The sequence below is a fragment of the Elephantulus edwardii genome, unplaced genomic scaffold (genome assembly GCF_000299155.1).
Source record: "Elephantulus edwardii isolate Elephantulus edwardi_28Jun2011 unplaced genomic scaffold, EleEdw1.0 scaffold00037, whole genome shotgun sequence".
Taxonomy (NCBI): Eukaryota; Metazoa; Chordata; class Mammalia; order Macroscelidea; family Macroscelididae; genus Elephantulus; species Elephantulus edwardii.
The window spans coordinates 16264649-16280527 of record NW_006399787.1 but is presented as its reverse complement, the minus strand read 5'-3'; the positions used below and the strand labels follow the sequence as shown (position 1 = coordinate 16280527).

The following is a 15879-nucleotide window of genomic DNA, read 5'->3' as shown; positions in this document are numbered from 1 at the left end:
TCTATTGTTTTAGGGATGACTAATCTAGTAAAAATAATGTCTTCTGCCAATGCATCTCTTTAACAGAAGGTGGGGGATATAAACGAAGACTTGGTTTTCCTTTGGGAGGAACAGAATCCAAAAAAATACAATTTAGATAGATCTGAGCCCTAGGACTCCGTGAGCAGTAAAAGTCAGTGAGACTTGCCTCAGGTTTAGCCTACTTTGTTGTCCTCAAGAGTTGAGAAAGTCAAGGGGTCCTTAGAAACAGACTGAAAGGTAGTTCAACTGAAGCACTGCACAAAAATGAGCCACCAGCTTCCAAAGAGCCATCTGCAATTTCCCAGAGGTCCTCACAGCACAAACCCTCAGGGAATTCACATTTGTATCAATAATTAACCACTCCAGAGGTTCAGAAATCCCTTCAAGCCTGTAGTATGGTCAGATAATAGGGGAGAGCCCCTATTTTATTGTTTTCAAAACACTGATGTAGATAAGAGCTTTCACTTCACAGGCAAAAACACCCCAAATCCACACCTCGGCTAGACTAGAACTGTTTTTCTTAGTAACTGTTTCATCTCTAAGAGTTGATGGCCCAGGCTGAAAGGAAAAGGTCTCCCTTCCATGGGATGGGAAACCTCTTGTCCATGGTAACTGGCTGTGATTCCACATTCCAGGAAACACACTACTTAAGCATCTTTAAGAAAAGCAATTAAATTAGTATATATGGAAGAATTTTGCAAATTGTAAAGTAATATACAATTCTTGATAACTAAACTCTCAAAATTACGTATTTCTTAACATATGTATGTTTCTTAACATATGTATGTAAGATATATATCAGTATATTCTTGATGTGGTGTACTTATTAACATGGTAATATGATCACGATAGAGTCAAAGGCAGTGTCCAAAACAGAATGGTCCTCATTTAAAGAGATGGCTCAATGAGCATATGAACAGGAGTTCAACAAAATATATACAGATTATGTTAGTCACATAGAATGATTTTATTTTCTCATTTTGCTTACTTATATTTTATCTATCTTTTCTATAATGACTATGCTTTTACTATTACAATTTTTAGAGAACTCTAGTGGCCTAGTGGTAAGGAGTTGCAATGCCAACCCAAAAGGCATAGGGTTCAAATCCACCAGCTACTCTGAGAGTAAAAGATGAACAATCACCTCCGTGTAATTTACATCTTGTGAAAATCCACTAGAAGTTCAGCTATGAGTCAGTTCCAACTCGATAGCATGTAACAACTATATTACAATTTATAAGAGCTAGGCATTTGACTGTGTTGATCACAAGAAATTGTGGTTAACCTTGAGGAGAATGGGAATCCCAGAACACTTGATTGTGCTTATGTGAAGCCTATACTTGGACCAGGAAGCCGTCCTCAGAATAAAGCAGGGAAACACTACATGGTTCAAAAATCAGGAAGAGAGTGCATTGGGGATGCGTCCTGTCTCCATACCTTTTCAACCTACATGATCATTCGGGAGGCTGGGCTTTATGAAGGGGCATCAGGATTGGAGGAAGATTCCTTAACAACCTACATTATGCAGATAATGCAACCCTGCTTGTTGAAACTGAGGAGGATGTAAAGCATTTGCTGCAGAAGGTCAAGGACTGTAGTCTTCAATACGGATTGAAGCTCAACATCAAGAACACAAAGATTCTCACCACTGAGCCAATCAGCAGCGCCATGAGAGGAGACAGCTTGCTTGGCTCCACAATCAACATTCCTGGCATCAGCAGTCAGGAAATCAAAAGACAAATCGCATTAGGTAAATCTGCTGTCAGGGACCTTTCCAGATACTGAGAAGTAACAATGTCAGTCTAGAGACTAAAGTACACCTGACCCAGCCCATCAAATTTGCAGTTGCTTACTATGTACCAGAAAGCTGGACAATGACTATGGATGACAGAAGAAGAATCATTGCCTTTGGGTTATGATGCTGGAGAAGATAATTTAACATACCAGAGACTGCCAAGAAAATAAAACCATATGTTCTGGAGAGGATGCAACCAGGTTGTTCTTTGGAGGCAAGAAATTATTCTTTTTTTTTTCCTTTTTAATTAAATTTTATTAGTTTTCATGAACATTTACAGAGCTTTTGGGTTTTCATTCATTCATCGTTGCACTGTTTTCTCCACCCTCATCCCCAGTTCATTCTTCTCCCCGCCCCCGTCTGTTTTAATTGTCCAATTGCCACACTGCTTGTCAAAGCCAGTTCTGATTAATCTCCTTTGTCAGTGTGTCCCTTGCCATTCCCTATCACTCCTCCCTGAGAGAGACTTCACCCTGATTCATAAGGAAAAGGGGATGGCGTATTCTCTTAGCTACTTCCTGCTGAAAAGGGACGCTGTGGGTTTCAGGGTGAAGGTCTTCTCTCACTACTCCAAGGAGGCAAGAATTTCTAAGGCTCTATCTCACATATTTTGTGCATGTGGCGAAGAGGGATCAGTCCTTGGAGAAGGACATCATGCTTGGAAGAATGGAGGGACAACACAGGAGAGGAAGACCCCAGATGAGATGGACTGACGCAGTACCAGGGGTAATGGAGGTAAGGCTCAGGATAGGGCAAGGTTGAGAGCTATTGTGCATAGGATTGCACATAACAACAACTTGAGTGAACTTCAACATGTCACTTAAACTTGCGGAGCCACTATTACCTCACCTGTAAAATGGAAATAATTTCTACTTTTGGAAAGTGTTATGAGGAATGAATGAGATCAATGGTGCAGAGCACTCAGCACAGAGTCCTTAAACATTTGTAGGTGTTAAGAGCTGCTATTGGTGAATACATGTATTGCTGGAAAAATAGCAAGGAGCACACTTCCTCTTATGGAGAAAAATTTGAGATCAGAGCCATTTAGATGGGAGGGATTATGGAGGGAAAGATTAAAAACCCTATTTAATTGTTCAATCAATAGTGTCCTCTAAAGAAACCCAACAGCACAGAAGCTGAGAAAGCTCACTTGGAGAAGAGGGAATTATTTTCAAACCATCAACCAAGCTGAGAAGGAGACTTCATTTAGAGGAACAGTTCTAACTAGACACCCACTAGCACACTCTGTGACAACTCCCAAGATACTTCATCCAACATGTTGCTCTGTGGTTTACCTTCAAGTTATTCCTTTCAAAGAGTAGAATAATTTTATTAGATACCTTTCACCTGACACTACTTAAGCCTATTCTCAGGATGTACAGCCAAAGGGCAAGGTTAAGAGGTTAGCCCTTGAAACAAGATGGACTACTTGATTTATCCTATGAAAGAGAGCTGCACATAGGTGGAGAAAAGATTGAGACTGTCAACAATTTCAGCCTGCTTGGTTCCACAATCAACACTCCTGGCAGGAAATCAAAAGACGAATTGCATTGGAAAAAATCTGTCAGGGACCTCTCTACAGTACTGAAGAGTAACAATTTCTGTCTATAGACTAAGGTGCACTTGATCCAAACCATGGTCTTTGCAATTACTTGCCATTTTCGAAAACAGTCTGGCAGTCCTTAAACACGGAGTTACTATATAATACAGCAATTCTATTCCTATATATCTCTATATATCTATCTCCAAGGGAATGAAAAACCTATTTCTACAAAAAACCTGTATACAAATGTTCATATCATTATCCATAACAGCCGCAAGTGGAAAACCTAAATATCTATGAGGTGATAAATGGATAAGCAAGATGAAATTATGTTAATACAATGGAATAGTAATGGGCAATAAAAGGGAATAGAGTTCTGATTTAAACTGTAATACTGATAAACCTTGAAAACATTATGCTAAGTAAGAAAAGCTAAACATGAAAAGCTACACATCTTACATTCCATTTACATGATATATCCACAATAGACAAATTCACAGAAACAGAAAGTATACAAGTGTTTAGCCAGGGACTGGGGAAAGGGAAAATTTAAGAGTCACTGTTAATGTGTTGTTGCTAAATTGTTGCTGTTGTTATGTACCACTGAGCTTGAATCAACTCATGACTGACTCTCCAGCGAGTTTTCAGAGGCAGTAATTTGTACAGGAGGAGACTGTCTATTTTTCTTCCATAGAACAGCTGGTGAATTTGAACCACGTGCCTTTGGGTTGGCAGCACAACTCCTTACCAGAGCTCCCTGTAAATTGCTATGATGTTTCTCTTTTGAATGATAAAAAAAAAATTCTGAAATTAAACAGTGGTTGAATGGTATGTCCAAGAGGATATAATGATGTCCCAATCCCTAGACCCATAAATGTGACCTCATATAAAAAAAGGGTCTCTGCAGACACAATTAAATTAAGGATCTTAAAATGAAATCATCCTGGATTATCTGGACAGGACATAAAATCTAACTACTGGCCTCATAACAGAAAAGTAGAAAAAGGCTGGAAACAGAAAAGGAAAAGGCAGTCTGATGACAGAAGCAGAATTTGGAATGATGTTATTGTCCATAAACCAGAGAACACCAGGATCATCAGAGACTGGAAGAGCAAGGAAAAAAAAATGTTCCTTAGAGCCTCTGGAGGGAGTGTTGTCTAATGAAGCCTTCATTTTTTTAATTGTGGCCTATAGGATTTTGCAGTGTTAAGCCTAGTGTTGGCATTTTTAGCCATTACCTTAACTGTGGACACATTGGCTTCGTTAAATAGCAAGGTCTCATAAATCAGCAACAGCTAGAGGATCAGCACCAGGAGCACTCTCCACACTGGGGTGAATTTGGAAAACACCAACACATAAGGCAGCATGTTTGTACTTAAGCATCCAGTGTGGTCTATTGCTCACCAATTTCTGTGAAAAAACCTGCCTGCATATCTGCAATCATGTAAGTCATTCCCCTGATAGATCTAAGTTTCTGTAGGTCCTTCAAGCGAATCTTTTCACCAAACCCAAAAGATCACAGAGGAACTGGGGAAGTGAGCCACAGAGGGAGCGGTTACTACCAGACATTATGGATTCATATAACTGGATGAGCATTTGCGATTAAGGCTGAGACTTCTGATTAATAGTATGCTCTTAATCTTAGTGCACAGTATAATAAAAACAAATTGTAAGAGAAAATATTTCTGTTGTTATAAGTGGACAACTTATGTTAATTTGTTACAGCAGCTCTAGGAAATGGATAGAGTGATGATCGATGGACAACTTCATGAATATACTAAAACCCCTTAAAACTGTATATAAGTTAAAAGGGTGAAGGATGTAAAATGTTAATTATATTTCAATGTTATTGTTGTTGTTAAGTGCTGTAGAGTTATAGATGACCCATAATGACCCTATGTATGAAAGTCTTGAACACAAAACTTTCACCTTTTCTCCAAGTTCATAGAGTTTCCTAGAGGCAAGCGCCTTTTTTTTTTTTTTTTTGGAAGTGGACGCCAATCCACAAAAAGCAGGCCCAAGGGCCCGGAAGCCCTTTAAAATACAAGGCCAAATCCAATCAGCTCATGGGTACCCTATTGTGAACAACAGTCACACTCAAGTCTCAGCCCCAAACCAGAAAATACATCTTAGCAGAATCTGGCTGTTCTGCTCATCTTCCCAGCCTGAAATAGCCTTATATTTCAACAGAGCTATTAAAAAGATACATATGCATACCAAAGCTCACATATCAGAAAACAATAAATTCACAGGCTGAAGTAGAGTGATAATCTATCGTCCTTTCTCTAGTATACTAAGGTGCTGCTACTGCCCAATATGAGAAAGAATGTATGCTCCGTAGGTGCTCATTTATTAGTGAGGATAAGAGTTCTCAAGCAGATCCACATTCTTGCAACATGCTAGGATGACATTTACTAGGGGAATGGTAGGACATTTCAAGTCTGTGTGTATAGTATCCTGGTGCATGCTTGAGATTCTCCCTCTCCCATTATTAAGTCAATATCCAACAGGGAGCCTTGCCAAAAGGATTAACTGCACAGTAGGAAAGGAAAATGAGCCAGTCCACCAAGAAAAAAGAGAGCTCATAAAGAACAGTCACGTGTTCAGGAGTTTACAGTGAGAGCATCTGGTTAATCTCCCTCCCAAGACTACAAGTAACAGTCTTTAAATGGAAAGCTCGGCATGCTTCTAAGAAAGCAGGATGAGCCTGGAGAAGGTCTCCAGGAGTGAGACTAGATGTCCTTAAATGATTTTATGTCAGAGACAGGAATACATACACATTGGCCTTGGAATCTAACTGCTTTCTAAGACAGCCATCATGGACTCCAAGGGTCCTACATAAAAGTGGTGCTAACCACAAACCTAAAGGGATTTGAGTACACGGAAGCAGTGAACATCGTTCTTTGACAATTAGATTAAAAACTACATTCTGTAATAATGAGTGTAGCATGATCTTAGGAGGTTACTCAGACCTACTTTGGGCACCTGGGATTCTAGGATTCTATGTAACCTTGATTTCCTAAGTTCTGAAGCATGTGTGCAGCCAAAATAGCCCATGAAAAAATATTGTTTCTACACTGTCAGACCTTACCTCCACACATCACTGCCTTTGGAAAACATAGAGGCACGAATCACCTCAGGGGCCATCCAAGCATACGTCCCTGCGGCACTCATCTTGGTGGTTCGGTGCCATTCACGAGCCAGGCCAAAGTCAGTGATCTTCAGGATCTTGTTGCTCAGGTCTCCATTCTCCACCTTCTGGAGGATCAATACTAGGCAAGGAAAGGAATACAGAAGAAAAGAGATCTGGCATTAATCACAGGGAAACCACTGAATACACCACAGTTCTCCTGTTCTCTTCTGGGTCTCTCCTACACGATCTCTAAGGGAAGGTGTGCACCTGGATGTATCCTTCCTTCACACCTATTCAATTTGTGTGCTGAACTATTCATATGAGAAGGTATCTAAAGTAGAATGAGACATCAGGATTGGAGGAAGACTTATGAACAACTTGCATTATGCAGATGACACAAGCTGCCTTGCTGACAGCGAAGAGGGCTTGACATGCTTGCTGCAGAAGAGCAAAGTCTTAGAGGTGGATTACATCCCAATATCAAGAAAACAAAAATCCTCACAAGCAGAATGATAGACAATATCATGAGAGATAAGGCAGAATGTCAGAGAAAGAGAGGATGACGCTCAACAAGATGGACTGACACAGTGACTGTAACAATGGACAATGGCACAGGATAGAGGAAGGTTGTTCATAGGGTCCTTATGAGTTGTAGTAGACTTGATAACATCACCACTACCAATGGATCTCTTGTGGATTATTGTTAAGAACTACCATTTCTTAAACTCCTACAATGCATTTAGCTTCGTACCAAGTATCACTTTAAATCCTAGCAATAATTTTATAATTTTATAAGGCAGGGACCATTGCCGTCTCCATTTTACAGATGAGGAAACTGAGAGCTAACACCATCAAGCAAATTTCTCAAAGTCTTTCAACTAAGAAGTAAAGACATGGAAATCTGACAGACTCTACATCCCATTCTCTTAACCTCGAAACCATAAGGCTCACTCACATCCAGGGGTGGGGGGACGGGGAGAGCTGTGGACCCACAGTTGGCTCTTATGAGAAGGGCTGCTTGGACATCCTTCTGCTAGGTGGCCCTGGAATGTGACCCTGTGTGGACCGCTGTAGTGCATTAGCTGTCTTAGCTCTATTAGGGTACCAATTAATGCACCTCTCACACATAACAGTTCCAGTAACAAGGGCAACCTCAGAAAGCTTTATTATGTATATTTCAATACAGTTTTTTCAAAATGCACTCTGTGGGAGATAATCCTCAAAAGAGTATAAGGAGTTCTGTCTGATTGAGCACCAGCTAGATCTTTGGAAATATGAAGATCAAGCTTTTATTTTCAAGAGTGGTATGGAGTCCTGGGTCAATGCTATTAGGGAACTTTGGAGGAAATAGCTGATGACTTAAGTTAAAAAAAAAAGAGTCATTGAAATTCCTGTCACAGATCTACTCTGACACAACAGGTCATTATGAGGACTGGAAGCACTTGCCACAGAAGATCAAAGACTACAACCTTCAATATGGATTACATCTCAACATTAAGAAAACAAAAATCATTACCATTGGATCAGTAGGCAACAGCATTAAGGATGGAGGAAAGATTAAAGTTGTCAACAATTTCATTTTACTTGGATGTTCAATCACCTTCCATGGGAACAAGAGTCAATAAAGACATGTTGCAATGGAAACACCTGCTATCAAGGACCTCTCCAAAGTGATACAGAACAATGGCATCCGTTTACAGAGGAAGGTGTTAAGGAATTCACTTAACAACAAGTGGTACTTGGATGGTTCCAAAGACTGTGAAAGCATAGCGCCTCATGGGCCAGACACTGAGTCACATGGAATTCACAGATCTCAGTCTATAGGATTTTCGAGACAGAAGAAGGCTATCACCCCTGTCATTCATAGCTGAATAGGAGAATGTGGAGAAAAGAATCTTTTGAAGACAGAACAACAACTTGAAAAATGTTGACTCGGTTGCCCCGTCCAACTAACTGGGAGCCCTGCTTGTCCTTCATGCTGCTTCCTAATAGAACAACACTGCGCTTAGGGATTCCTTATTCCCTCCACCACAAGGCCCTTATGAAGGTTTCACCTCCCTTACAGGTATCTGTGAGTATCTCTGGTGGTTATCATCCTAGGTGGTTAAGTACCTGGATGCTATGTGAAAGGTTGGCAGTTTGAAACTATGTGCTGCTCTGCAAGAGAAAGGTGGGACTATCCATTTCTTTAACAATTACATTATTCTTTTAAAAATTATTTTTATTTTATATTGGTTTACATAAAAATTTGTATACATTGTGTTTCATTTATATATACATTGTGTTTCACACGATCAGTCCCAAACATTGTGTTTTATAAGTCATCATCATTGATCTATGCCCACTATGATTCTGTCTTTTAGGATCCCCAGTGGATATTTCCGAATTCCTTCACTCCTTCCCTCTGCCCACCAAACTCTGCAACCTCGTGATTCTCCCCTCCTGTTCAAGAAGGTAGTAAACAATAAATACTGGCGAGCATGTGGAAAAAACAGGAACTCTCATTCACTGCTGGTGGGAATGGCAAATGGTACAATTACTATGGGAGATTGTCTAGTGCTTTCTTAAAAAAGCTGGGAATAGAAATACTATTTGACTCAGCTAACACACTAATTGTATGCTGAAACTGAGGAGGACATGAGACATATGCTGCTGAAGGTCAAGGACTATAGTCTTCAAAATGGACTGAACCTCAACATCAAGGGGAAAAAAAGATCTCACTACTAGGCCAAATAGCAGCTTCATGATAGACGAAGAAGAGATTGGGATTAACAACTTCCGCTTTCTTGATTCCACAATCAACACTCTTGGCATCAGCAATCAGGAAATCACAAGAGGAAATGGATTGGGCAAAATCTGCTGTCAGGGACCTCGCTAGAGTCCTGAAAAGTAATGATGTCAGTCTGGAGACTAAGGTGCACCTGATACAAGCTATCGTCTTTGCAATTACTTGCTATGAATCAGAGAGCTAAACAACAACTAGTGATAATAGAAAAAGGATCGATGCCTATGAGTTGTGGGGCTGGAGAAGAGCACTGAAGATACTGTGGACTGCCAGGAGAACAAATGGGTCTGTCCTGGAGGGGGTAAAACTAAGGTGGTCCCTGGAGGCAAAAATTTGGATGCTTAGTCTCACTTACTTAAGGCATGTGGCTAGGAGGGACTAGTCCTTGGAGAAGGACATTATGCTTGGAAGGGTAGAGGGACAGCACAGGAGAGGAAGACCTCCGATGATGAGATGGACTGACACAGTAACTGGAGAAATGGGATTAAGTCTGTTGGAGGCAGTGAGATTGGTGCAGGATCGTGCAGGGTTCTAAGCTAATGTACACAGGGTTGCTATGAGTCACAGGTGATTTGATGGCATATACCAAACAACTACATTCCACTACTGGGAATATATCCTAAAGAAATGAGACCCAAGGCACAAACAGATGTACTGCACAGCATGGCCATTGCTGCATTATTCATAATAGGAAGGAGAGAGAGGGAAGCAGCCCAACTGCCTGTCAACAAATGAATGGATAGAAAAACTGTGGTATATCTATAGAATGGAATATTACACAGGACTGAAAAACAACACACTTATAAAACACCACACAACATGGATGAGTCTGTGATATATTATACTGAGTGAAATATCTCAGTAACAAAAGGAAAATACCACATAAGACTGCTGTTATAAAATAGGACAGACACGGGGTGGTGGTGGTAGGGAGAACAGGAGAAGAGTGGACAGCTAATGAACTCTGCATGTGAACAGATGAATGAAAGAACTAACTGAAAGAAAGGGTTGACGAGGTACTAACTGGACAATTAACAATCTGGAATAAGAAGTACACTACAAAGTTAACTGGGAGAAGGGTGTGGGAGGAGTGAAGGGAAGAGAATAAGCACTGATGAGTGAATGAAAACTCAACCTTTCTGCAAACTTCCATTAAAATCACAATAAAAAATAACAAACAAATCAATAATACCAAAACTGAACCCAAGTCCATCAAGTCAGTTCTAACACATAGTGATCTGACCCTCCCCTGGGTTTCTGAAGCTAGAAATCTCAATGGGAGGAGACTGGCCATTTTCGCCTGTGAAACTGCTGGTGGATTCAGACTGCTGATCTTTTGGTTCACAGTCTGAAACATACAATGCTGACTTTGACATCTTTCTCCTATGGAGCCGCTATTGGGTTCAAACAACTAGTTTTTCACCTATCTATCAGTTGAACACTTAGTCACTGCACTACCAGGGTTCTATCTAAGGTATTCCAATTTCAGTCAAGATCCTTGGGCTGATCGCTGCTCATCTCCATCCTTCTGTGATCTTTGTTCAGTTACCTAACAAACTAATCCGCCTTTAAAAACCTATTCTGATATTACGTAACACATCTTTAAAAGTCTATATTATGTTATGACAGGGCACTACCAGAAATGCAAGCTGGGTTCAGATGAAGTCAGGGGACAAGGACTTGCATTGCTGATTATCAGATGGATCCTGAATGATGGATGGCTGAAAGTAAAGAATACCAGAAAGATATCTGTGCCTTACTGACCATGCAAAGGCACTGGACTGTATGGATCTTAACAAATTACAAGTGAAAAGGAATCACAGAACACTTAACTGTGCTTTTAAGAAACCTGTACGTGGTCCAAGAAGCAATTGTTAAAACAGAACATGGGATTTTAATGGCTCATTTTTCAGAAGGAGATTGTCAGTACTTTTTTTCCAAGATATCTCTGGGTAAACACGAACCTTCAAACTTTAATTTAGCAGACAAGGAGGTTAGCCATGTGCACCACAGTAGGATTCCATTTTAATAATAGTGTTCTGGGGACCAGACAAGGATGCCCACTATCACCACTTCTATTCAATATTGTATTGGAAGTACTTGCTAGGGCAATATGACAAGAGAAGGAAATAAAAGGCATCCTGTTCGGCAAAGAGATGGTTAAACTGTCACTATGTACAGATGATATGATAGTGTACACAGATAATCCCAAAGACTCAAGAAAAAAACTGTTAGAACTAGTAGACCAATTTAGTAGAGTGGCAGAATACAAGATCAACATCCAAATATCAGTGGGATTCCTCTACAGTAACAAAGAAAACTCAGAGAAGGAAACCAAGAAAGTAATACTACTTACAATGGCCAACCACAAATTGAGGTACTTGGGAGTGAACCTAACTACAGACACAAAAGACCTATACAAAGAAGACTACAGAACATTTTTTGCGAGACACAATAAAAAAACCTATTTATTTAAATGGAAAAATGTTCCCTGTTCATGGATAGGAAGACTCAATATTGTGAAAATGACAATCCTACCAAAAGCAATCGACATGTTCAATGCAATCCCAGTACAAATATCACATTCATTTTTCAAGATCAATAAGCAAATCTGTCCAACAAAGAGATAAAGCCAGAATGTTGACTAGAAGCAAGGATGACAAGACTTCATCTAGTGCACTATGGATGGGCAGGTTATTAGGTGGAGCTGGTCCCTGGAGAAGGACAACATACTTAGTTCTTGTTGCTAATAGGTGCCATGAGTCAACTGCAACTCATAGCAACCTCATACACAACAGAGGGAAACACAGGCTGACCCTGACCATCCTCACACAATCTCTGCTATGCTTAATTAAGTTCATGGTTACAGTCACTAAGTCAGTCTGTCTCATTGAGAGTTTTGCTCTTTCTCAAAGATCTTTGCCCAAGCATTTCCTCTTTTCCTAGAGACTACTCCCTCCTGATAACATGCCCAAAGTATGACATGAATCTTACCATCCAAACTTCTAAGGAACATTTTGGCTACACTTGCTACAAAAGAAAATTGTTTGTTCTTTGGCATATTCCAGGTTCTTTGCCAGCATTACAATTCAAAAGTATCAATTCTTCTTTAGTCTTCCATATTCACTGTCCAGTTTTCATATGCATATAAAGCAAGTGAAAATACCATTGTTTTGGGTCAGGCACAGCTTAGTCTTTAAAATAACACCCTTGCTCTTTAGCACTTTAAAGAGGTCCTGTACAGCAAATTCGTCAATTAGAGTAAGTTAGATTTCTTGGCTGCTGCTTTAATGGATGTTGATTAGAGAACCAAGTAAATAGAAAACCATTTTTAACTTCAATCTCTTCTCCACTTATTATGATGCTAATTGATCTAATATTGAGGATTTTTGGTTTCTTTGTTGAGGTACAATTCATACTGAAGACTACTGTGTATATACTTCTTCAGTAAGTGTTTCAAGTCTTGTTTTCTGAAAGCAAAATTACGTCATGTGCACATTACAAGCTATTGATGAGTCTGTCTTAAACTCTGATGCTGACGTCTTCATATAGTTCAATTTCTCATTATTATTTAATCAGCTCTATTGGCATAGTGGTAAGAAGTTGCACTACCAACTCAAAGGCACACATTTCAAATCCACCAGATGCTCTGAGGGAGAAAGATGGGAATGTCTTCCCATGTGATTTACTGCCACTGAAAATCTGCTGGAGGGTCAGTTATGAGTCGGTTCCTACTCAAAACTTACAAACTGCACAGTTATGGTAAAAGGATACAACCTTGACAAAGTTTTCTTGGTTTTAAATCCCTTGTTGTGTTCAAACCACTGTTTCTTGATAAGTGCATGAGTTCCACATGAGCACAATTAAGTGTTCTCAAATTCTCGTTCTTTACAATGTTATTCATCATTTGTTATGATCCACACAGCAAATATCTTTGCATAGTTACAGTAAAGCAGTTGTTGTTGTGTTGTTAGATGATAATGAGTTGATTATGATTCATAATAACCATATGATTAATGGAGCTGAGCTTTGCCTATTCTGAGCCATCATCATCATCCCCGATATATGCTAACCCATTGTTACAGTCACCATGATTTTTTTTCTGTTTATTGTGATTTTAATTCTTTTCTGTTTATTGTGATTTCAATGAAAGTTTACCAAAGTATTATATTTTTATTCATTGACTTTTACACATTTTCCTCTGTACCCCCAGTTCACTTTAAAAAAAAAATTCATTCACTGTTGCACAATTTCCTTGCTCCCCCACATCACTCCCCCAGTCCACTTTGCAAAACATCTCTTTTTTTGGACTGTTGTCATGCAAATAATGCCTAATCATTAGATGATAAATAATTAACATAGTCACCGTGTTGATCCAACCTGTTGAAGGTCTTCCTCACGTTCCCTAATCTTCCCCCTTTTGAGAAATTCTTTTTACAATGACTGGCCCTTCCTAACAGCATGCCCAAAGCTGTGAGACATCATACTCTGGTGTTTCCTACTGTACAATAGCGAATCTTGTTACTGTCAGATCAAACTCATTGTAACCCACACTGAGTTCAGTTTCCTCAAGTTGGCTTTATCTCTCAATCTCACCATCAGGGACAATACCATTTTCCCAGTTACCCCACAAACCCTGGTGACCTTTCCCTTGTCTAGAAAGTCCTATTATCTGGCCAGCCACCAGGTCTTATCTATAACTCACATGCATCCTTTCCTCTCTGCTTTTGGGAAAGTAGTTGTTGTTGCTGGGTGCCATCAAGTCAAGTGTGACTCATAGCAACTCACTGAACAACAGATGAGAACACAGTCCTATCCTGTGCCATCTTCATTAACTCTTACATACTAGAACATTAACAACAAAAAAAGGGAGAAGACTCTGACCGAGATGGACTGGCATCGTGGCTACAACAATGGACTCAAGCATGGCAGCAATTGTGAAGATGGCGCGGGACATAGCAGCTGCTTTGTTCTACTGTACATAGGTCATTATGAGGTTTAACCATCTCGAAAGCACCTACAAGCAACAACACCTGAGAGTTACTGTTACTGTTACAGACCATCGAGTTGACTACAATTCATAGCAATCTTATGAACAATGGCTCTGAAACTTGTCCTAGCCTCAGCCAACCTGTCACGGACACACCTGATCCAATTTGCCACAGTCATTGTGTCAATCTATCTCATCTGAGGTCTTCCTCTTTTGCACTAACCCTCCACATTCCAAGCATGATGTCCTTCTCCAAGGACTTCTCCCTCCTATCAATACACCTAAAGTCTGTGAGATGAAGTTTCAAAATCCTTGCCTCAAGGAACAAGCTGGTTTCAACTTCTCTATGACAGATTTGTTTGTTCTCTTGGCAGCCCATGATATTGTATGTTCAATATTCTTCTCCAACACCAAAACTCAAAAGCATCAATTCTTCTCCTATTAACCTTAGTCACGGTCCAGCTCTCTGTTGCACAGCAAGAAATTAAGAAGACCACGGCCTGGATCAGATGTACCTTAGTCTCTAGAATGACACTGTCACTCTTTAGTACTTTGGAGAGGTCCCTGATAGTAGACTTTCCTAAAGAAACTCGTCTTTTCATTTTCAAGAGTGTTGACTGTGCATCTGAGCAAGACAAAATTGTTAACAACCTTCGTTTATCATGATGCTGCCAACTGGCCCAGTGATAAGAATCTTTGTTTTCTTGATGCTGAGATACAATTCATATTGAAGAGTCTTCCTCAGTTTCAGCAAGCAAGGTTGTGTCATCTGCATAATGCAGGTCATTAATGAGTCTTCCTCTAATCTTGATGCCACATTTTCTTTATAAGGTCCAGACTCCTGAATGATCTGTTTTGCATATAGACTAAAAAAGTATAGAGAAAGGAAACATCCTTGTTGCACTCCTTCCTTGATTTTGAACCACACTCTGTTCCCTTGCTCTGCTGGGACAACAGCTTTCTGGTCTAGGTTCAGATTCCACAGGAGCACAACCAAGTTCCTGGGATTTTCATTCTTCTCAAGGTTGGCCACAATTCCCTGTGATCCACACAGTCAAAATGCCTTTGTATAGTCCTTAAAACACAGACATCCTTCTGGTACTTTCTTCTTTCAGCCATGATCATCTGACATGGGTAATGACATCCCTAGTACCAAGGCTTCTTCAAACCCAGCTGGTATTTCTCCATCAATGTACTTTTCTAGTCATTTTTTTATAATCTTCAGTAAGATTTTGCTTGCATGTGCTCTTTGTGAGAATTTTTTACAATTTCCACACTACACTGGATCACCTTTTTTGGGAATGGGAAGAAATATGGATCTCTTCCAGTTAGTGAGCCAGGTTTTCCAGATTTCTTGGCACAACTTGGTGAGCACATCCAGGGCTGTATATTTGTTGAAATATGTCAACTGGTATTCCATCAATTTCTGGTCAATTCTTTCAGAGGAGCTTGAACTTTTTGCTTTATTACCACTGATTCTTGACCATATGCTATTTCATTAAATTCTTCTTTGTCAGTCAATTCTTTTTGATACAGTGTCTCTGTATAATTCCTTTTAGCTTCTTTCGATGCTTCCTGGATCATTCAATATTCTGCTCCTAGCCTCTTTAAG

At 39.9% G+C, this 15879-nt stretch overlaps 1 protein-coding gene across 1 annotated transcript in view; it reads right to left on the bottom strand.

Moving 5' to 3' along the window:
• The window catches only part of MAP3K9 (mitogen-activated protein kinase kinase kinase 9), a 135453-nt gene that overhangs the window by 24457 nt on the left and 95117 nt on the right, over nucleotides 1-15879 (bottom strand). Inside the window, exon 3 of the mRNA XM_006884727.1 lies at nucleotides 6451-6631. Coding sequence (XP_006884789.1) covers nucleotides 6451-6631 — 181 coding nt within the window. The remainder of the gene's footprint in view (nucleotides 1-6450; nucleotides 6632-15879) is intronic.